Source organism: Orycteropus afer, unplaced genomic scaffold (assembly GCF_000298275.1).
Source record: "Orycteropus afer afer isolate SDZICR_OR568_19922 unplaced genomic scaffold, OryAfe1.0 scaffold00065, whole genome shotgun sequence".
NCBI lineage: Eukaryota > Metazoa > Chordata > Mammalia > Tubulidentata > Orycteropodidae > Orycteropus > Orycteropus afer.
In genome coordinates this window covers 7,594,178-7,616,906 of record NW_006921652.1, presented here as the reverse complement: position 1 = coordinate 7,616,906, position 22,729 = coordinate 7,594,178, and the positions used below count along the sequence as shown (strand labels likewise).

The window sequence follows — 22,729 nt, the reverse complement described above, 5'->3', positions numbered from 1 at the left end:
AAACATAGTAGACCCTCAAAACTTTTGATTAATGTATGAATAAAGATGAGTTAAGAAAATGACCATATAAAAATCAACACTAAAACATTCAATAGAAAAATAGGCCAAGGATGTGTACAGTCAATTGACAAAAAAGAAAATAAACATTTGAAATATTGTTCAACCTCACGAATAATAAAAAAAAATCATATTAAATTATGATTTATCAAATAGCTATGTTTAATAATGTTGATGAGCATCTGGGAGCTGTTTTGTTGATTCAGACTCATAGCAACCCTACAGGACAGAGTAGAATTGCCCCATAGGGTTTCCAAGGCTGTAATCTTTATGCAAGAATCTCCCATAGAGTGGCTGGTGAGTTTGAACTGCCCACTTTTTGGCTAGAAGCCAACTACTTTAACCACTGCTCTACCAAGTCTTCTTAGTGGAAATGTCTCACTCACTGCTGTCGAGCCAGACCTGACTCATAGTGACCCTTCCTTGGGTTCCCGAGGCTGTATTACTATAGATGTAGACTGCTCAATCTTCCTTCCCAGGAGTGGGTAGTGGGTTTGAACCTCCAGCCTTCTGGTTAGCAGTCAAATGCCTTAGGCACTATGCCACCAGAGCTCCCAGTGGAAAAGTAGGCCTTCAAACTTTTTCTACTCTGCACATTTTAGGCTGATCTGTGTTTTAGAAAGGGCCCTGAAGCAGTTGTCTCCTGGAAGTAGGGGGAGGTTTAGGCGAAGAATATATGCTTGGTACACTTTTAAAATTTTAAGATCAGATGTATTGCTGGTTTGCTATTTAAATAATCTCCTCTGGCACCTTCTCTTTTAATGACATAAAAGAGGATTTGTTGGTGGCTCCAAAGAACAATGGGACTCTGAACCCAGCCTAGGCAATAAGAAGGCTGTCGTGTCTCCTGCTGTCATCCCATTCATGTTTTCCCTGACTTTGGCCTTGGACAGCTCTGAGGAGATGGGCAACAGTCCCAGAGAAGGGCGGTGACTCTGGGCACAGCCTCTCCAAGCCCACTGCTCTGCAGCAGAGGGCCTCAGCCCTTTCAGCAGCCTCCTAAGTGCTGTTGGTGGACTTGATGCCTTTGTCTGTCTGAAGGGCTGAGGGGGGTTCACTCGGAGGGGAGGCTGTAGCAGATAGGATCTGAGCTTCCAGGTTTCTGTGAGGTCAACATGTGTTTGATGTAATTGAGAATGTAACTGAAAATGTCATTAGGTAATTTTTGTTTTTTGTTTTCATTTTAAAGGAAAAAATTCAGAACCTGTGACTCTTGTTCACAAGCACATGCCTGGATGTAGTAATTTTGAGTTTATGGAAAATGTGGTCAGCCTCATAAATCAGGGCTGAGGATTCTTTAGAGTCATCACCATGCAGACAATGCAGGTCCACAGTAAGTCTCCTAGGGTTATGCAAAAGAAACAGAATCAACACGTAGACAAAGCTACAACATAGTCCCACTGTCCTCAGGAATTATGTCTTGAGTAGCCATAAGGCAACTTTAAATCCCATTCCCACCTAATCTCTGATCTTTCTTGCATAGCTCCTGAGTTCACCAAGGTGTCTGTGGATGTCACCGTGACTATGAGGATATCATGCTTTGCATCAATTTCTCCCATGTATCTTAAAATTCTATTAAGATTTCTGTATCCATTTAAAAATAGACTAAACCCAAATCAAACCAAACTCACTGCCATCGAGTTGACTCCCACTCATAGTGACCCCTCCATGGGTTTCTGAGGCAGTATCTCTACAGAAGTAGATTGCTCAATTATCCTTCCGAGGAGTGGCTGGTGGATTTGAACTGCCAACCTTCTGGTTAGCAGTCAAATGCCTTAGGCACTGTGCCACCAGAGCGCCCTAAAAATAGACTAGGCAATCATAATTCATGACAGCACTGAGAGTATGTTCCAATGCACCCTAATTCTTAGACCTCCTGTAAAATAACACAAACCAGTTGCTATCAAGCAGATTCCAACTTGTGGTGGTTCCATGTATGTGGAAGAGTAAAACTGTGCTCCATAGGGTTTTCAGTGTTTGACTTTTCAAGAAGTAGGTTGTCACACCTTTCTCCAAGGCGCCTCTGGGTGGACTTGAACCTCCAACTTTTTGACCAGCAGCCGATTATGTTAACTGTGTGTACCACCCAGGGACTGGACTTCCTGCACCTCAAACCGATGATTTTGTGATATTGGAGAATATAAGTTCAAGGTGGCATTGTGTTTCTCAAAACCACAAGGAATGTCTTCAAGATGTTAATACAAACTTTCATTCAGAATTGGTAAATAAGAGGTTCAATTTAGGTATTATTTGTTAGAGGAAATTCTATCGTTTTTCATTCCATTGTTCTTGGATTTATACAATTAGCCTTTTTCTTGCATCCAGTGTTGGTTCTTATATCTTATAAATTACAGAATTTCTTTCTACCCTTCCCCTTTCCAACACCTCTCCCTCTCCTCAGATTGACCCAGTTTATGAACTTGTTTCTGCCACATTGGTCAGCAGAGAATGGAATGTTAATATATTTTAATGGAGATGTTTTAAGTGCTTTGCAAAAAAGTGGGAGGAGCTTGCACACTGTACCAGCATGTTCTGCCACAAAAAATAGTACTGCTGAATCCTAGTTTGGGTACCTTATTGTTCTTTACTAATCTATTAGATGAATGTCATGCATGTTAACAAAAAATTTCTTAATATTCCCACAGAAACCAGATGTACAACTTACAAGGCAAAATTTTGAACCACCCTGAGTTCAAACTTGATGGCCTATACTGCTCATTTCTGTTAACTGAAGAGTTTTTACTTAAAAATTTGTTATAAAAATGTGTGCTTATTGCCTTTCACAAAGACATACATTCCATATGCTGTAAGGACTCACTTGACCTAGCATTTATGGGATCTGGTTTCTTGTCATACTTGTCTGTTGTCTCTGCCACAATTTGGAGCAGGAACCGCTAACTGGGCAGTAACTTGCATGATTATAAAACTTTAGGCCAAAGTCCCCTCAGCCACAAACCACCCATTGTCAAGGAAATGAGGTGGCAAGGACCTGCCCACCAGCCTCCACCCTAGTGTTTTATTAGCTGCACCATGCTGAAGCCAGCATGGGCAGGTTATAGATGTGGGTATATCCCGTGAGCACCAATTGCAACATGATTTGAATTTTTTCATAAGCTGTCTACAGACAGTAAAAAAAGCACTAAATAACCATAGTAATATTTGTCATTGACTGCAAGTTACTATGTGTCAAATATTGCTATGAAGCAGTTATGTCATCTGCTTTCAATGGATGAGGTTGAGAGAGGTAGATGATGTACTTTAAGTTTTCCAGCCAGGAAGGAAATGATGGTGAGGTGTGAGATTCAAACCTATACCTGCCTCATTTGAAAATGGCTTAAATGAGACGTTTTTAGCCTATTCTGGGTTAACGTGCCTGATTCTCAGAGAAGCAGATGGAAGATGCACATTGCTGGCAGTTGAGGGAGAATTTTGTCCCAAACTTTGCTCTATAAAAACTTGTGGAAAAAAGGAAGAGGCTAGTTCTTATAATAAGAAAGAGAAATAATTTTGATTTCAGCAGAACTGAAGTTGTTCTCACCTTTGTCACTTACTCTCTGTAGCAGAAAAAGATTATTCAACTTCTCTTATCCTCTGTTTCCTCATTTACAAAATGAATGTATGGGCTACCAGGTTTCTAAGGCCTGTGTTGGTTCCATCTTCTCTAAGTCTTCCAAGCTTGAGGACAATCCAGCTTTGATCCTGCCAGGTGGATGCTCACTAGGCAGATGATCTCCCAATGGAGCTGGGCCAGTTGAGCCCAACACCTGCTGAAAGGTCCCTTATTCCCTCATCCCATACTTATGCGGCTGGTGCTCTGCTTCTCACCACTGGCCAGTGTGCTGAAGACCCGCAGATTGCCCCCCTGAGACTGTCCTAAGGAAGAGTAAGACTCATTCTGTTTATTCACTTTACTTATAAATTAAGAAGGTCAAGTTCTAGGAAGTTAAACCCGACATATTTCTGTTAAAATTCTTTGCAGAAAAGTAAATGAAAACTCAAGGTCTTGTAAAACTCTGAATTTTTGAAAATTACCTGATTTCTCACAACATGAGATAATATGTGAGTGTGTGTATCTGGAATTATTCTAGCTCTGCTGAACAAAGCCAGAAGGAGAAAAAGAATATGTGTGTGTGCATGACACCATTCATGAATCCTACCGTGTCTCCTGGCTGTGGACGCATCACGGACACACGATCATATCCTTTCCTTAGTAGGACCCACAAGGCATCAAGTTTTCCCTGTAATAAAACAAATGCATCAAGATTACATATGATAACAAGCTAGTGGCCAGCATAGGCATGGAGAACCTTCTGTGCCTCTCCATTCATGTGAACAACTCCACACCAGCCATGTGGTGTGACAGAAGAAGTGACCCTCTGTTAATGAAGTTCATAATGTGGGCTTCATGAAAGCAGCAAGAGAGAAGAGACACATAACAGAGAACACTTGATATTCAAAAGAGTCTGCCCCAAGAGCTAGCACACCCCCAAATATGGCAACATGAAGAAGCTCGTTCAGGATCTTGGCTTTTTCCCTTATCATGTATCTGAGCATATACTCACACTACAAGTTAATCTTTTCAATTTTTTTCCACTTGGTGCCCAGAGTTCACCGATGGCAACAATGATGACAACTTCAGGAAAGTAACTAAAGTAAACAGCAAGACCAAGTAAAGGCCTCTGGAATGTAGGTTCCTGGCTGGCCATCTGCTAGGTTCATTCACCAGCTACAAGGTCAGAAACCACAACCTCTCCACACACATACTGTGACTCAACAAAGGGACAATTACTCAAATCAAAGATCTCCAGGGTTGTAGATGGTTGACTGAAACCAAAAAGAGTGAATTTGTGAGTGTCAAGGATTTTACAGATGTGATTAAACAAAAATACGCAACCCAGTTGCCATTGGATCGATTTAGATTCATGGTGACTCCACGTGTGTCAGAGTAGAACTGTGCTCCATAAGGTTTTCAATGGTTGAGTTTTCAAAAGCAGATCCCAGGCCTTTTTTTCCAAGATAGCTCTGGGTGGATCTAAACCACCAACCTTTCGGTTAGTTGTTGTTGTTGTTTTGTGCCATTGAGTCGGACCTGACTCATAGCGACCCCTCCTTGGGTTTCCGAGACAGTATCACTATGGAAGTAGATTGCCCAACCTTCCTTCCGAGGAGTGGCTGGTGGGTTTGAACTGCCAGCCTTCTGATTAGCAGTGCCTTAGGCACTACGCTACCAGAGCTCCTAGTTGCGCTCTTAACCCTTTGTGCCACCTAGGGACTCTACAGAATGTGATAGCTCTGGTAGCATAGTGGCTAAAGCACTTGACTGCTAACCAGAAGGCTGGCGGTTCAAACCCACCAGCCACTCCTCAGAAGGAAGGTTGGGCAATCCTACTTCCGTAGTGATACTGCCTCGGAAACCCAAGGAGGGGTCGCTATGAGTCGGGGCTGACTCAATGGCACACAACAACAACAACAACGTTTCTGACCATTCTAGCCCCCAAGACATGCTGAATGGAGAGTAGTTTCTGCTACTGCAGAAAATATTAATAAAAGAAAAATGGTATCTATTTAGATTATCTCTTAGTATTAACTGTGGGAGGTGACTCGGTCAACAGGGTAGAAGTCACCTTTACCTTGCCTTACTTTTCCTTATAGCCTTGTGGTTGGCAGAATGATGGCCCCCAAAGATGCCCAAAGGAGCTCTGGGGGTTCAGTGGTTAACACATTCTGCTGCTAACCAAAAGGTTGGTAGTTCAAACCCAACAACAGCTCTGTGGGAGAAAGATCAAGTTTCTAGCCTTGGAAACACTACAGGGCAGTTCTACTCTGTCCTACAGGATTGCTATGAGTTAGAACTGACTTGACAGTGGGTCTTTTTTTCAAAGACACCCATATCCTAATCCACAGAACCTGAGAATATGTTGCCTTGCATGGCAAAAGAGACTTGTGATTACATCAAGGATCTTGCAATGTAAAGAGGACTCAACCCACTGTTGCTGGCTTTGGAAATGGAATAAGACCATGAGTCAAGAAATGAGGGCATCCTTTAGAGTCTGGAACAAGCCAAGGAACCAGATTCTCTTGTCGAGTTTCCAGAAGGATGCCATAGGCTGATGCTTTGAATTTAAACCAGTGACACTCATTTTGGGCTTCTTTACTCCAGAACTGTAAGATAAGAAATTTGTGTTGGTTTAACTCACTAATTCAATGTTAATTTGTTACAGCAGCAATAGGAAACAATACAGCCCTTATCACTCCCTGACATTTTTTATGTTTATTTGCTTGATGTCTGCCTCCACCATGGAATGCCAGCTCCATGAAAGCAGAAGCATCTTTGGTTTTGTTCACTGATGTATGCCCAGACCTTAGGGCAATAGCATCTGGTGTTCAATAAACATTCGTTGAATGAAAACATTCAGTGCTACTATGTGCTGGGCAGCGTGCTTTTACATGTGTGAAAAGTTATGGACAGGAAATAGTCAGAGAGGTCAAGTAATATCCCAAAGTCACACAGTTTATAAATTGGAGCATGTGATTGGAACTCAAGTCTGTCTAATTCCAAAATTCATATACTTCCTATTACACAGGTACTGTAGATTCTTCCTCTGCAGAGCTCTTGGCCGGAGCACTTTTATTTAGATCCTTTAGAACAGGGTTTCCAAACTCTGTGTTGCAACCCTTGAAACCATTATGCAATAAATTTAGTGCGTTAGGACCAGAAATTTTAGGAAATGGCATAGGATAAAAAAAGAAAATATTAGAGTTAATTACACATGATAAGGATGAATGTAGTTTTATGAGACATTTTTTTCAGTTAATATGTGTCTGTGCACATGTGTGTATGTGTGTGTATGTATGTGTGTGTGTGAGAAAGAGAGAGAGGGAGAGAGAGAGAGAAAGAGAAAGAAGAGAGGCGGAGGGAGCGAGAGAGGGAGAGTGCCAGCGAGAGAGTGTGAGTGATTGCAAGGGAATGTGAACAAGTGTGGGCAGGAGCTTGGGTATATACTGGTTCAAAATGCAAAATGTATTTCCTACTACAGTCTCAGTCAAGAATGTTTGAAAATATTGCTCTGGAAGTTGTCTGCTATAGTTATCTAGTGCTGCTATAAGAGAAATTTCACAAGTGGGTGGCTTTAACAGTTTAGGAGGCTAGAGTCGAAATCCAGAGCACCAGCTCAAGAGGAAGGCTCTCATTCTCTGTGGGCTCTGGAGGAATGTTCTCATCTCTTCAGCTGCTAACTCCTGTTTCCTTGGTGATCTCCCTATGTCTTGGCATCTATGTTACCCCATCTCTCTTCTGCTTGTTTGTTTAATCAAGATTTAACACCAGACACAAATCCTGCCTCATTAACATAACAAAGAAACCCATTCTCAAATAGGATTATAATCACAGGCGTAGAGTTTAAGATTTACAAGTATTTTCTGGGGACACAATTCAGTCCATAACAGTGTTTCTGAATGATAGTGCTAGAAAGCTGGGTGAGGTCCAGAGAGCTCAAGTTTTTGTCCCAAAGCTCCCTCTCTCTCTGTGTATGTAAGTATTAATTTAAGAAAATCTTCTCTAAGACTCTGATCTGAAACCATTATTTTTCTGGTGGATTATATATAGATAAACAGTGTGTTCTTGAACATTTATCTAATGTTGTCTGAGTTCTTGTGGGCTAAGTTTTGTCTTGCTAAGTGTAGTGTTTCTTCTCATCTCTTTTGGCAAGGCATTTATGAACACTTCTAAAAATATTTTGAAATGACTTTAGAATGCTGGATAGAATGGCTGCTGTGTTTAGCACAGTTGTCTGCATTAAACTGTTTCAATCATCAGTTAAATGTTTTCTTTTAAAGTTCTTTGGGATACGCATTTGTATCTCAGGATATAACCAGGTGGATTTCCTGGATAAATGCTTCCCTGCCCCTCTTTTCTGAGAAGGCCTGTACAGGCAGTTCCAGGGTTACAAATGACATTTTTTCCTAAAGGTGTCTTTAAGTCAAATTTGTAGGTCAGCTGGGACAGGTGTGTACAGTTTTATTTAACCTTATTATAGTGCAAGGAAAGGCTCAAAGCCTTTAAAGTGATTGAAAAGCTGCACATGAAGCAAGTGAAGGTGATTGTGATGAAGAATTTGTTGGTTCAAGGAGCTCTGGTGGCATAGTACCTAAGGCATTTGACTGCTAATCAGAAGGCTGGAGATTCAAACCCATCAGCCACTTCGTGGAAGGAAGAGCAGGCAATCTACGTCCATAAAGATTTACTTCCTTGGAAACCCAATGGGGGTGGTTATAAGTCCTAATCCACTCTGTGGTAGTGTGTTTGTTTCTTTTTAGGGGTTGGTTAATTTCAAAGTGAGGGTAAATTTGCTTACTATTAAATGGCAAGTATGAATTGTCCATAAATTGGACATTTGTAACCTAGGGACTTATTGCCTGTATTTGATTATGCAAATCAGCCCACTCAGCATTCTGCATGCTAATCACTCAACTCCATGACGAATGAGAAGGAAGATGGGGCTGGAAGAAGACAAGCTGGTTGTTGAAGAAGTGTATAATTAACCCAGTGAAGAATTATTCTGGTGTGTGTATGTGTGTGTGTGAGACACCAACCTGAGTTACATCATTGCCTTGGTAGCCCCTTCCCCTGCAGCGCTGGCTGCCACAGTGGATCCTGGGGTCATTTTGGTGTCACCTTCCAGACCCTCCGCACCCCCTAGTGATGCAACGGGGTCCATCATACAAAAGCCACAGGATGCATTTCTGGTCCTCATTCCCAGGCTAAGCTCTGAACTGCATCTGTGAAGCTAATACAAAAACTTCTCTGCAAACCCAGAAACCCTACATATTAAAAAATAGCTTTCTCTCAAGTGAACTTGACACATTTGAGTTTAACATGAGAAATCATGTTAAACCAATTCCAGGCTCCCAAAACGTATCTCAGCCTCAGACAAACTTCCAATACGCAAAGGCAGACAAACTGTAAGATTTATGTAAACTCTAGCTTTTGTTTCTTTATAAACAATGAGACTGTGATAGGAATGTTTATGCAGCCTCCATTTAAAGCAGCCTGCTACATGGGTGCTTGTGGCTGTTTCCTTCTCCTTTTGTTTCGCAAGGCAGCAGCTGTGTCTTCTTTTCCTCTGTGTCTGCCTTAGCTAGTGGGAAGTTAGTCATAAGTCGAGAATTTTGAGGGTAGTTCAACTTATAAGGCAACTATAGACTGACATCTGAGTTTTTACACCTTGAAAAATATGGTAAACAGTCTGACCAGTGTTACCCTTCAAATGAACTACTTTAATACATAAAGTTGCAAATGCCTTCCTCCCACATGCAAATAAGGTAATTTTTTGTTTTGCTTTTTTTTTTTTTCCTTTTGGTCTTAAAAAAAAGTTTGGAACCATTCTAAAAAGTAACTGGAGAGGGACAGAGTCTGCTTAACATCAGCAACATATCTGACAACACTCAACACTCCAGTATGTCTTAATGGGCTGCATCCAGCCTCATCCCTGACCGAAAGTTGCTCGTCAAGGTGTTTAAGGCCAAGGACAGCAGCTTGGCCTGGCAGAGAGGTGAAAAGACCATTAGTCTCCCGGGCCCTGCAAACAGTGCAGGCTAAGCCTGTGTCTGGCTTTTGTCCTTCTGCTATAATTTCTTGTCATTTTCAGTCACATGGAAGAGCTACTGGAGAAGGAGGAAACTGGTTTCTCTAAAGGTTGCAAGCCATCCCACAAATCTGAAACCAATTCTGTTTTTCATATCTGGTGACCATCTATCTGGGCGTTACTTAACTTATCTGAAATGGTCAGCTCTGATTTAATGAGAAGCACCAAAACCCAAAACCAACCCACTGCCGTCAAGTTGATTTTGACTTATAGCAACCCTACAGGACAGAGTAGAACTGCCCCACAGGGTTTGCAGTGGTATAAATCTAGGAGGCAGAAACTGAGTAAAAGAAAATTCATGAGCCTGGAATGAGGAAGGGATGAAGTGTGGTCAGTGTGGTCAGTGCCTTAAATTAGTCTGGAGAACCAACAAGCACAGTCTCGCCGAGGACCCCTCCTCTCGATGAGCTCCCACAAGGCTACCCAGAAAATGTTCTGCTTCTCTTTTCAAAGCCACTTTATGAATGCATGAAAAAGTGAGCCAAGGTAACATGCTTCAATACACCCTTGATTCTGGCTAATTTCACTGGGGAACTAGGAATTGTCCAGTACCTCCTGAAAGTTTTGTACTAGGGGGATGGGTTCTCCCATTTTATAGTACCAGTGCCAGTACAGTACCAGCTGCTGTCAAACTGATTTTGACTCATGATAATCCTATGTGAGTCAGAGTAGAATTGCTCCACAGGCTTTTCAATGGCTGATTTTTCGGAGGTAGATGGCTTCCATTTTATAGAGAAGATAAGGGGGCATAGAGTAGATGCTTTATTCTCCATAAGATCCCTGCCCCTGCCCATCCTCTGCCTTGCTCTATGCCTTGAAAGGCTAATCCCTATACATGGCTTCATCCAGCTTCCTGCTGCACTTGACCAGTGAGTGGGATAAGCAAGAGATGAGAGGACAAGATGAGGGAGAGGCTGGGATATTTGTTCCTCTGCTCCCTCCCTGCCTCACTGCACTCTGGCAGCAACTGCATGCCTCTGGAAGGGGAAGGCAGCCAACCCACTTTCTGTAAAGGGCCAGAGAGTAAACATTTTACTCTTTATAGGCTTCAAATGCAAAGAGGTAAAAGTGAGACTGTTATGTTGGTCCTTACATAACCACTTGAAATGTAATAGCATAAAAACCATTCTTAGTTTGTGGGCCATGCAAAAAGAGGTAGTAGGGCAATGCCTGGAGCTCCTATTGGGAGACCACTTCTCTAGGGTTCCAGCTCAGTGGCTCCATTCACACCATATTTCTCCTTGCCCTGTAGGCCTAGGGTGGTAACAGTTCTTGCTGTTGTTAGGCTCTGGTGCCTGACCATCCCTGTGGGCTCCCTTAACCCTAACCACACCTCTGTAAACAGTTACTTCATTCAACCCTGCCAGTTCAATATCTTTTGAGTGTGCCTTCTGTTTCCTTCCAGGACCCTGACTAATTCAGGGAGATGGGCCAAGAAAGGGGAGCAGACTTTATGGTTATCACATGAGGCTAAACATTTTGTCCAGGGCCCAGCAAACATCAGAGGCATTGTGGGCTCATCATGGAGTACATGTCATATTAAACACTATGAATGCTGTAATTCTAGTGGTAAGTCTGACCTTCTTCAGAAGAAAAAGTATACCTTACTTCCTTTGAATTCTTGTTTGTGCTTCTATTCTCAAATCCCCTATCTTTCCCTCACCTACTCAGCTCAGATACACCTAAGATTACCTCTTTTTCTGTCCTCTGTTTTCAAAGAGATGACAAAAAGAATGCCACTTTCCTTGAACAGAGGGTACCAAAATGATCATGAAGGTCCCAGGGGAGAGTCTAGCCAGCATGGTGCTCTGGGATGGTGTCATAATTACACTGCATGACTCAGCTCTTTAATAAGAGATGGTAGAATTCCTATTCCTACAATGCTATGAATTGGGTATTCAAAGATGAATTGAACATAGTTGGTGCACCCAGGGGGTCAAATATGGTCCAGAGAAGACTTATTCATGTTTATGAATATGAATATCACACCAATGGGCTCTTTATGCATCTGCCACCTAGCTAAGTAAATGCTGGCAATGGCTGCTCTACCAGGCAAAAGCAACAAGGGAACCCTGTGGAGATGCTTAGGAAATCTGTCAGCCTCAACCTGGCCTTTTGGTGATTCCTTGAGATCCCAAACACCGAACACTAATCTGGCAGTTGTGTTTATGGTGAAAATGGACCTAATGTGGGTCTCTTTGCTGAGACTCCTGACAAATCACTGAGTATGGCCATGGCCCTTCTGCCTCTCTGCATAACATAAGCAGCACAGTTCCCGCCACTGGGGAGCCTCCTGTGTAATGCTGCTGGACCCTTCAGTGACAACTTACTTCTATTTGAAAGCAGGCATGTCAGGAACCCTCCTCAAAGGAAGACAGAAGAGAGTTCAGAAGCTAAGGAAAGAGAATGTCGAACGGTGACCCAGCTGGCCAAAATATGAAGGGGAAAAAGACCAAGCATAGCCTAGAGGCTGGAGATGGAAAAAGCATCATGGGAAACTTCAGGAAACAGTTTAATTCAGTGGTTCTCAAATCTGAGTGAGAGCATCAGTCTCATCTGGTGGGCTTGTTAAAATCCAAATCGCTGGACCCCACCCCAGCACTTCTGACTCAGGAGGCCTGATATGGGGCCTGAGAATCTGCAATTCTCACTAGTTCCCTGGTGAAGCTGATGTTGCCTAACCTGGACCGGTGGTTAACACAGACTTGAGGAGGGAGGTCAAGAGCAGGGGCTGTGGAAGGAGTGGTAACTGGGGCAGCAGAGGAGTAGAACTCTTGCTTAGAAAATTTGGATATGAAACTCGAAAAGGGAAGCATTTAGGATAAAAGGAGTTTGACTTGATGAGAAAAAGCAGGCAAATTGTGAGGGCCAGCATGCTTTTGGTGGCCTCACTCTGAGTCATTAAGTTTGAGGTGGTGACCGGAATCTGTATTTTTTAAGCTCTCCCAGGTAATCCTGATACTCAGCCAGGTTTAGGAGCCTCTGTATACTTAGTATTTAGCAGTGCCTGGTACATGTTGTTGTTGTTGTTATGTGCCGTCGAGTTGGCCCCGACTCATAGGAACTCCTCCTTGGGCTTCCGAGGCAGTATCACTAAGGAAGTAGATTGCCCAACCGTCCTTCCGAGGAGTGGCTGGTGGGTTTGAACGGCCAGCCTTCTGGTTAGTAGTCAAGTGCCTTAGCCACTATGGTACAAGAGCTCCCTTTGGTACATAGTAGATGCTTAATAAATATTCATTGAATTGATACTAATTCTACGTGGCAGCTGAGACTGTTAAGTTTGTAAATGTGTTTGGCCACATCCCTATTTATTTCATAAAACTCAGTCTTACACTACTTGTTAATAGAGGAATAACGTGCTCTCCAGTAGAAACTGGATTCTACAAATAGAATTAACGTTCTTTTAAAGTCCAAGATTATAGAAATGAAAACGTGGTTGTAACCAAAGATGCTGTATTAGTCACAAGGTACAGATTCCGGAAAAAAAAGAATAGAAAATCCCCTTTCTTCTTCATCTCTGAGATTCTATTTGGCGCCTTCTTGTCTGTGCATGCATGCACGCCACTGCATGTTCCACATTAGAAAACAATTAGAAGCAAACAGCTAATGCTAGTCAGGCAAGCTGCATTTCGCCCACATCTTTCCAGAGTTCAGTCCATCGCCCCAGGGGCAGCTTATCTTAAAAAAGAATCCCGGTGCTTTAAACACGGCACACCAAAATGGAAATGCATTGCAGTCTGTGAGCACAGACTAGTCGGCTGACAGAAGACAACTACCGATAAGCTTTCACTGCACTGATTTGAAATAGTATTTCTTTTGATTTCATAGCAGAAGTATTGTTTCTAAAATTAGCATATAACTCAGAGAAATTATGAATATTATTTTTGTTGGAATTGGAAGACGGGTAAGGCTTACGGTATGTGTGTGTGTGTTTTTCTGTGGGGGGTGGTGGTGAGAACTTGCTCTTATATTGAGTCTTTGAAGTTGGTCCAATTCTGCTTGCAGCATGTAACTGGAGGCTGAAGATCTGAGTTGGGGCCTTGGATTCCAGAGAGAGGCAGAGCAAGGACTTTCTCCACCTCAGTTTCCTCTCCTATGAAATGAGGCAGCGGGGACAGATTCTGTCTGGAGTCTTTTCTAGTACTCTCTGACAATTGGCATAGTGTTAATGGGAAAGGCCAGAGAGCAAAGGCATTAGATGAATCACATGAAGTTAAAGACATTTGTACCCAAGACCTTCAGGAAGTGTTAACTTCCTTTTGTGGTGTAAACTTTGTAATAAGCAAAGAAAGTTTCAAGCTATGGAGGTGTGGAGGAAAGAGAGACCAAAAAACCAAAACCAAACGCACTGCTGTTGAGTCGGCTCTGACTCATAGTGACCCTTCCTTGGGTTTTTGAGGTGGTATCACTATGGAAGTAGACTGCCCAACCTTCCTTCTGGGGAGTGGCTGGTGGGTTTGAACTGCCAGCCTTCTGATTAGCAGTCAAATACCTTAGGCACTACACTGATGGTGAAAAATGAGGATTTGTTTACAACCAGGAAGTGTGAGCCTAGATTCAAGGCCACCTCAATTTCTACTGTGTCCTAATAGACAGGAGGCTCAGGTGAAGGGGACTGGGGTTTCTGTTATGGTAAAAGGAATAAAGGTATCAAGGAGAACCCTGTCACTTTTGTGAGGTAGTGGAATTCCCTACTAAATGAAGTTAGGACATGTTGTGAAAATACATAATGACACCCTGAGGTTAGATTTGAGTCACATGATTCACAGTCCACACTCCTTCTACTACACTGTTACAGTGATTTTAAATGCCTGGTTCTCAACTTTGATAATATGGAAAATGAGAAAGCAATAGCTTGTATTTCCAAGTCCATAATTTTTTATTCTTTTGCCTTGAGATCAGCTGGATTTTGGTTTGACATGTTATCATGTCAGAAGATCTAGTTCTTACTATGAAAGCATTTGATTAGGAATGATGATGGGTTTTTGAATAGAGAGACTCACCTTGATCGGAGAGTACCACTTCCGGGGAGAGGAGGGCCTGCGCATATTGTTGTTGAGATTTCGAGGTTCAGGGAATTCATACTCCTGTTCGGGCATCTTGACTCTTGCATTCTTGGCCTTTTCCAACTTAGCACCTTCTTCTGTGGAGCCCTTTTCTCCCCAACGAACCTAAAATAAATAAAATATAATAAAACAAAATGACAAAATAAAATATGCTCTCCCTAGCCCTGGTGGTACAACAGTTAAGCTCTCAGAGGCGAAATGGAAGGTTGGCAATTGAACCGACCCAGCTTCTCTGCGGGTGAAACACCTGGGGATCTGCTCCCTAAAAGACTATAGCCTAGAGAACCCTATGGGCAGTTCTACTCTCTTACATGAGGTCATTATAAGTTGAAATTGACTCGATGGCACCTAACAACAACAATAACCGTAGAGAATGGTAGGAGTCCCTGGCTAATGCAAATGGTCGAAACACTCAGCTGTTAACCTAAAGCTTGGGAGTTCGAGTCCACTCAGAGGCTCCTTGGAAGAAAGGTTTGGTGATTTACTTCTGAAAGCACAGCCATTGAAAACCCTATAGAACACAGGTCTACGCTGAGGCACATGGGGTTGCCATGAGTCAGAAATGACTTGATGGCAACTATTTTTTCTTTTTCTTTTTTTTTAGAGAGGAGCAATCACAAGTATGATATGTGCTACCCAATCCTCAGTTCTATTGGGTTTTGAGGAGCAGGCAATGGGAGAGGCATAGAAAGGGAACGGGGTTTGCTAAAGGGTCAGTGGGAGCAAGTTGTGTGGATGGGCATTTGGGGAAAGTTGTCCATGCCAAGGCCATAACACATGCAAAGAGAAGAAACCACTGGGAGGTTTGAGCAGACAGCTTGCCTTCTCTGACTCGTGGCAGGTGAGAGATATGGGTCTGTATAGTTAAAAGGCTGTATCTTCCATCTCCTCATCTTTCCACCTTGTAAATTGTCTCCCCACCAGACCTCAAGTATGAGTTTTCACCAGATTGCTTCTGTCTCCATCATGAGAAGTCTGCACATAGATATGTGTACATTAAGCTGTGCTCTTACCTCCATCCTTTTAATACCTCCAACACCACGACCACCGTAATAAGAGGCATCTACTGTGGGCCACTTTTTCTTGGGCAGACCATCATCATCTTCTTCCTGCAAAGATATTGTACCACATGAATTTTCTGGTGATGCATGAAGAGGGAAAACACTATGAATACAAAGTTCCGTTCACTATGGCAAAGTGGATGGGATGGAGCTTGTGGAGTCAGACTGCTTGGGTGACATACCATACTGCTTCTTGGACTCTGGGTAAGTCACTAAGCTTATTTTCCTTATCTATAAAGTGGAGATGAAAGTAGTACCACCTGGTGAGGTTGTGGCACAATCCTCGGACCTGTTCTCTTCTGTATTTCTACTCCTTTGGAAAGGAGTTCTTGGAGGTGCAAATGGTTAAACACTGAACTATTATTAATTAAAAGATTGAAGGTTCAAACCCGCCCAGAAGTCCCTCAGAAGTAAGGTTTGGAGAACTACTTCTGAAAGGTCACAAGCCTTGGTTGCTGTCATTTTTTTATGTGTTTTTTCATGGTGTGACTGATTTCCTTGTTCCACATAATTTTGTGTCCTGAGCTCGTTTTGTTTATGAATCATGTTATCACTTCCTTTGTTGCTATTGTTTTAGTATTTGCTAAATATTTGTGCTTGTCCTCTTTTTTCTTTTGATGTGAAGGTTTAGCAAATCCTATGGAGCAGTTCAACCCTCCACACATGGGGTCAATGTGAGCAATTCATTTCTGCACACATGGAGTCAACATGAGCAGTTCAACTCTGCACACATGGGGTCAACATGAGTTAGAATTGACTCAGCGGCAACTAAAAACAACAACAGTCCTTTGTAGGGGATCTCGTCTAATCCCATCTACATGCTGATGACTCCTAAATTTCTATCTTCAACCTTGACTTCCCTGAACTCCAGTTGCCAACTTGCCATTGACATTTACTCTTGGAAAATTAATAGCCATCTCAACAATACTATGTCATGATTTTCCTCAACCCAAACCTACTCCTCTCCAGTATTCCCCACCACCTAGGAACTGCAGTCTCCCTCACTACCCTCCCTAACCCTGCCCCAATTTGTCAGCAAGTTCTGTTGACTCAACTTCTGAAAACTCCCAATTCTGCTGACTTCTTTATCTCTACCATCACCTGGCTTAAAGCCCCAACAGTTCCCTCCTGGCAGACCCTAACTGGTCTTCCTGCTGCCATGTTTACTCTCCTACAAGCCATTCCATACCTGCCTCTGCCCCGTGTGCTTCAGCCTTTGCTCCCCTCTCAACCTTCACCTTGCCACTCCTCCTTCACTTCCTTCATGCCAGGTTACTTGGCCTCTCTGTTACTTAGATATGTTGAGCATATTCCTGTCTCAAGGCCTATGTACAAGCATCCCCTCCTTCAGGGATACCTTCCTGATCTCATCCCTGGTTTCTTATCACTCCTTGCAGAGGCCACCCCTGACATTCTTTTTAAAGTAGCCTCAGTCTCTCCATCACATCAACCAACATTATTTTAATTGTGGAGATTATTAAGGCTTGCTGTTTATTTACTATTTGCCCTACCACACCAGGGAGCCATGGTGGTGCAGTGTTAAGTGCTGGCAGCTAGCCAAAAGGGCAGCGGTTGAAACCGCAGTCTGCGTGTGTAAAGATTATGGCGTTGGAAACCCTGTGGGACAGTACTATACTACTCTGTGGTATAGGCTCACTGTGAGTTGGAATTGACTTGAGGGCAATGTTTTCTTTTTTCTTTCTTTTTTTCCTACCACACTGGAATGTGAGTTTCATGGAAGCTTTTGTTTATTGTTTGTTGTTTTCACCACTGTTTTCCCAGGTTCTAGAAGAGCATCTAGTACATGGTAGGTACACAATTATTATCTCTTGGACTGACATAGAAATTAAATGAGATGATTCAAATAAACAGTTACTTCAGTGTCTGCGATTTAACTTAGTGTCAGGAAGTTAGTTAGCTCTTACATTTTTTAAGATGAAAGGAGAAAAAAGAGGAACTTGCAAGTTTATGGATGGAAATCGGAAGGACAATTAGCAAAATTACTCGTCATCTTTGTATATAAAATATCATCATGTACAGCTATGATAAATTATAGGTCAGTGGCATGATTTCCCTCTTAGGTAGAGAGATAAATATAAAAAAAAGGGTCTGCAAAGAAGAGAAAGGAGCTCTGGTGGTGTAGTGCCTAAGGCATTTGACTGCTAACCAGAAGGTTGGTGGTTCAAATCCACTAGCCACTCCTCGGAAGGAAGACTGGGCAATCTTCTTCTGTAAAGATTCACTGCCTTGGAAAACCAAAAGGGGTCTCTGTGAGTCAGAATTGACTCAATGGCAGTGAATTTGGTTTGGTTTGGTTTGCAAAGAAGGGAAATGAGCCTAGAGAATGAAATTGTTCAGAATAAGTTGGCTTCCTACAATCTTGTATTGATGGCATTTGGGGAGTAAAGGATTCAGTGAGGTCAGAGGTGTTATTGCTCCCATTTTAGAAATGATAAATAGAGAGGTTAAGTGACTTAGAGTACCCAGCTTGTTTGGGGCAGACCTGGGTCTGGACCCGGGCAGCCTCACTCTCATTTTAATGTTTCTTCCTATAGGCAGGCTCTGGGTTTTGTCCTTTGTGTTTTGTTTTCCAGTCATTTGATGGTATCAAATAAATCTTAATTTTCTACTTGTCACCACTTGTGCCTGCTAATTTTGATGATTTTTTGATCCTAAAACATGAAAAAATAATAAAATACCACAGTTCATAGTTAGAAATTTATCCTGTATAATTTTAGGCTTCTTTCACTTCCTGGTATAAAATCAGGAACCTTACGTATCTTAAATATATGGTTAAACTTTACACTTAAGATGGTGTGTGTGTCTGTGGACACAGGTAAATGAAATACAGCTTCAAAAAGCCTGGGACTCCCTAGCTTAGAGCAGTTTTCCAAAGGAGATAACAAAAAATCATATCACCTAAAATAAAACTGAATATAGCACCAAACATTTAGGAAACTCTGAGTCTCCTCAATTTTTCAATCACAGAAGTAAAAGCATTAGAGACTAATTGAATGTCTTCACTGCATAGTGGTGAACAGTCAGATCCAGAAAAATGAAGTGATCAATGACAGTGAAGTTCTGATCTGGTTTTCCGATGCCTCTTCTGGGGATAATTCTCCCCCACCCCCATTTTGTGTACTTTATGATATCAACATAAAGAAGGATTTACAATTGGCTTTCTTTAATTCATGAATTCTCCATGTACTTATGATATAATGTTGTTGTGTGCTGTTGAGTTGGTTTTGACTCATAGTGAACCTGTAGGACAGAGCAGAACTGCCCCACAGTGTTTTTTAGGCTGAAATCTTTATGGGGGTGATCACAGGTCTTTTTCCCACAGAGCCACTGGGTGGGTTTGAACTGCTGAAATTTAGGCAGCCAAACACTTAACTATTGCACCTCCAGGGCTCCTCATGAAACAGAAAACTGCTTTACAACTTTTCTGGGACCGCTTATACATGTGAGCTGCCCTCTCCTTTCATCCCTTTTCTCTATGCCTGGGGACCTGCTTGAGGGGCTCTATTTATCTGCTGTGCCTGGGTAAGGAGGGAGTTCCAGCTCCCAGCATATATACAGGGGCCAGGGTTCTCACAAAAGATAATGCCTCAACTTAAGAAATCTGCTCTGTGCTCTCTAAAACCGCCAAGCCTGTGTTTCAGTCCCCTGACCAGATGCCTGCCAAACTCAAACAAAAACAGCAAAAGACAACACAAAGCCCAGAGTTTGACCAACAGGAGAGTCAGAATTTCCCTGCAGTTAGCATGGCTTTGTTTACATATTCTAGAGACAGGAGGGTTTTGCAATCTCCAGGAAGAGACCAGGATCTCTGATGTATATTTACATTTGGCCAAACACTGATGAAGTAAAATCACAGTCCTTTGCAATTCCACTAAGAAAACTGGCAGCACCTGTGGGTGAATCTGGTGGCATGGTGGGTGAGGCATTTGGCCGCTAACCAAGGTCAGTGGTTCAAACCCACCAGCTGCTTCGTGGGAGGAAAATGAGGCAATCTACTTCCGTCAAGATTTACACCCTTGGAAACCCTATGTGGGCCTCTATGAGTTGGAATCTACTTGATGGCAGTGGTTTTTTTTTTTTTTTTTAATGGGTGAATCTTGGCATCTCTGCTCCCCTCACCCCCTCTGTCCTTAAAGGAGGTAGCAGGAAGGAAGGGGAAATCTCCTTTTTAAAATCTGGCCACAGATATCCTTGTATTGTTCTTTCTTTTAGGGAAAAGGCTCATTGTCTTCTCTGGTTACTAGAGGACACTGGATAGGCTAATTAAGGTTTGCATGAGAAAAGTACTGGAATTTGGGGTTTGTGAGCAGTCAACAGAAGATGAGCAGAAAGGAGTGGAAGCTACCAGCAAACAGCCAGGGCCCATGTGCAAGGATGGCCAGTGATTTCTAGTGGGGGAAAGAAGAGGTGTCCAATGTTCTATCAAGTTACTCTTTGGCTGCACTGCATTGTAACTCACCCCCATCCTTTCAAGCCTTCAGTGAAACCACTACACAGAAGGCCTGTGGCAGAGGTACCTTGGAGGAGCGTATCATCAGGGTGATGTCTAGCCAGTGGAGCCTGAGAGGAACTGCAGATTGGGAAAGGTTGCTGGTTTCCCATGATGGGGTTCAAGACAATTGTGTTTAAAGGATGTGGTGGCCCCAGGCACCCAGCTGCCTGATGTTTGGTGAATACCAGCCGGAAGAGGCCCATTCTGATCTGCTTGTCATCAGGCAGACCTGGGTGTTTCCTCCATCACAGCCTGGCTGTAAGAAGAAACATCTGTAGACTAAGAAGTCTGAGGGGCACAATTGGTTAGCCCATAGTTGAATTAGTCCTCAGACACTGAACTTTCCCATCTTTCCCAATCATGCTTCAGTATTCATGGCTCCATATGCCTGGATAACACTTCTTCTTTCCATTCTTTCAGATTTAGGGCAAATGGAACCTATTCTGGGAAGAGCTCCTTGATTTCACAGAGAATTCAATGCTCCCCTCTTGTGTTTCCACTTATCTGTCAGTTTGTGGCACTGTGGTGGGTTGCATGTTGCTGTGATTGCTAGAAGCTATGCCGTCAGTATTTTAAATACTGGCAGGGTTTGGTTACCTATGGTGGATAGGTTTCAGCAGAGCTTTCAGACTAAGACAGACTAGAAAGAAAGGCCCAGTGATTATCTGAAAATTAGCCAATGAAAACACTACGGATTACATCAGAATATTGTCTAATATAGTGCCAGAAGATGAGCCCCCTAGGTTGGAAGGCACTCAAAATCAAAATAGATGTGATATGGATTCCAACATATGGATGACTGTAAAGATGGCACAGGACCAGATGATGTTTTGTTCTGTTGTATTTAGAGAGTCACCATGAGTTGAAGCCGACTTGATGGCACCTGACAACCAAAACAACTTTTGTGTTCTTACAGATCCTTGTATTAACCTTCATTAATTCAACAAATATTTAGCCATTAGTTAGTTATTGAGGAAACTGATGAGTATAAGAGGTGAAGAGTCCTCAGGTGCTGGGGCAACCTTACTCTTCTGTGTGGACTGTATACCACACAACTCCACAGACTGATTTGAATAGTGCCTCTTGGAGTTGTAAATCACAGTGACCCTCCCAGACTCAGTTGACAAGTTTTTAATTTTTTTTATTTAACATTTCTGCTTCTCTGATATCCATTTTTTAGATGATCAGATGGTCAGTTTGACCCAAGTGGGCTCTCAACTCCCAATTCACTGTGGGTTCCAATGGAAACTATCTATGAAAAGAACTTGACTGAAATATGGCATCAAGAGCAAGGAAGCAGTTTCAAATTAGCCTTGGAATTAATTTTAAATTTTATTGAACTATAACATATCTTATGCCCCTGTATCAACCCAAACAAGGGCATTTATTTATCTCCTCTCACATTCACTCACTCAAGCAACTATCACCACGTCTCTACTGCTTATAGGCATAGTACTATATTTTGCAAAAACTGAAAGGATGAAAGTACCTGTCAACAAGATAGTTTACATCTACAGAGGAGTGTAATTCATGAGGGTGATTAGTAAAATACTAAAGTCAAAGAGACTCCCAAGCATGGGAGGATCTGGAGGGCAGACCCTACAGTAGAACTGGCTGACTGTCTCGTCTGAAGTCTTTGGGGGATAAGCCAGAGAGATCATCCTCCATGTCAGTATTAGAGACAAATTCCTGGAACTAACTGGCAAGTCAGAAAAAAAGCAAAACTTCCGTTTGTAAAAACAAAATATGTATTTAAATTAATTTCAGGTTTTCCTGTTCTGTTGTTGTTAGGTGCTCTCGAGTCATTTCTGACTCATAGTGACCCCATGCACAGCAGAACTAAACAATGCCTGATCCCACATCAGCTCCACAATCCCTGCTATACTTGAGCCCATCATTGCAGCCACTGTGTCAATCCATCTCGTTGAAGGCCTCTACCTCTTTCATCGACCCTCCATCCTACCAAGCATGACATCCTTCTCCAAGGAGTGGTCCCTTCTGACATGACCAAAATAGGTGAGATGAAGTCTGGCCATTCTCGCTTCCAAGGAGCATTTCGGGTGCACGTCCTCCAGGACAGATCTGTTAGTTCTTTTAACAGTCCATGGTACTTTCAGTATTCTTCGCCAGCACCACAACTCAAAAGCATCAACTCTTCTTTGGTCTTCCTTATTCACTTGTCCAGCTCTCACATGCATACGAGGTGACTGGAAATATCATGGCTTGTGTCAGAAGCACCTTAGTCCTCAAGGAGATGTCCTTGCTCCTCAGCACTTGATACAGTTCCTTCGCAGTTGACTTTCCCAATGCTACATGTCGTCTAATGTCCTGACTGCTGCTTCCATTGGCATCAATTGTACAACCAAGCAACGTGAATTCTTTGACAAC

The 22,729-nt window shown here is 42.5% G+C and overlaps 1 protein-coding gene across 1 annotated transcript in view; it reads right to left on the bottom strand.

Moving 5' to 3' along the window:
- Positions 1 to 22,729, bottom strand: part of ANTXR1 (ANTXR cell adhesion molecule 1) — a 315,149-nt gene that overhangs the window by 66,450 nt on the left and 225,970 nt on the right. The window contains 3 exon segments of the mRNA XM_007940140.2: positions 4,215 to 4,295; positions 14,705 to 14,872; positions 15,781 to 15,876. Of these exon segments, the coding sequence (XP_007938331.2) occupies positions 4,215 to 4,295; positions 14,705 to 14,872; positions 15,781 to 15,876 (345 nt within the window).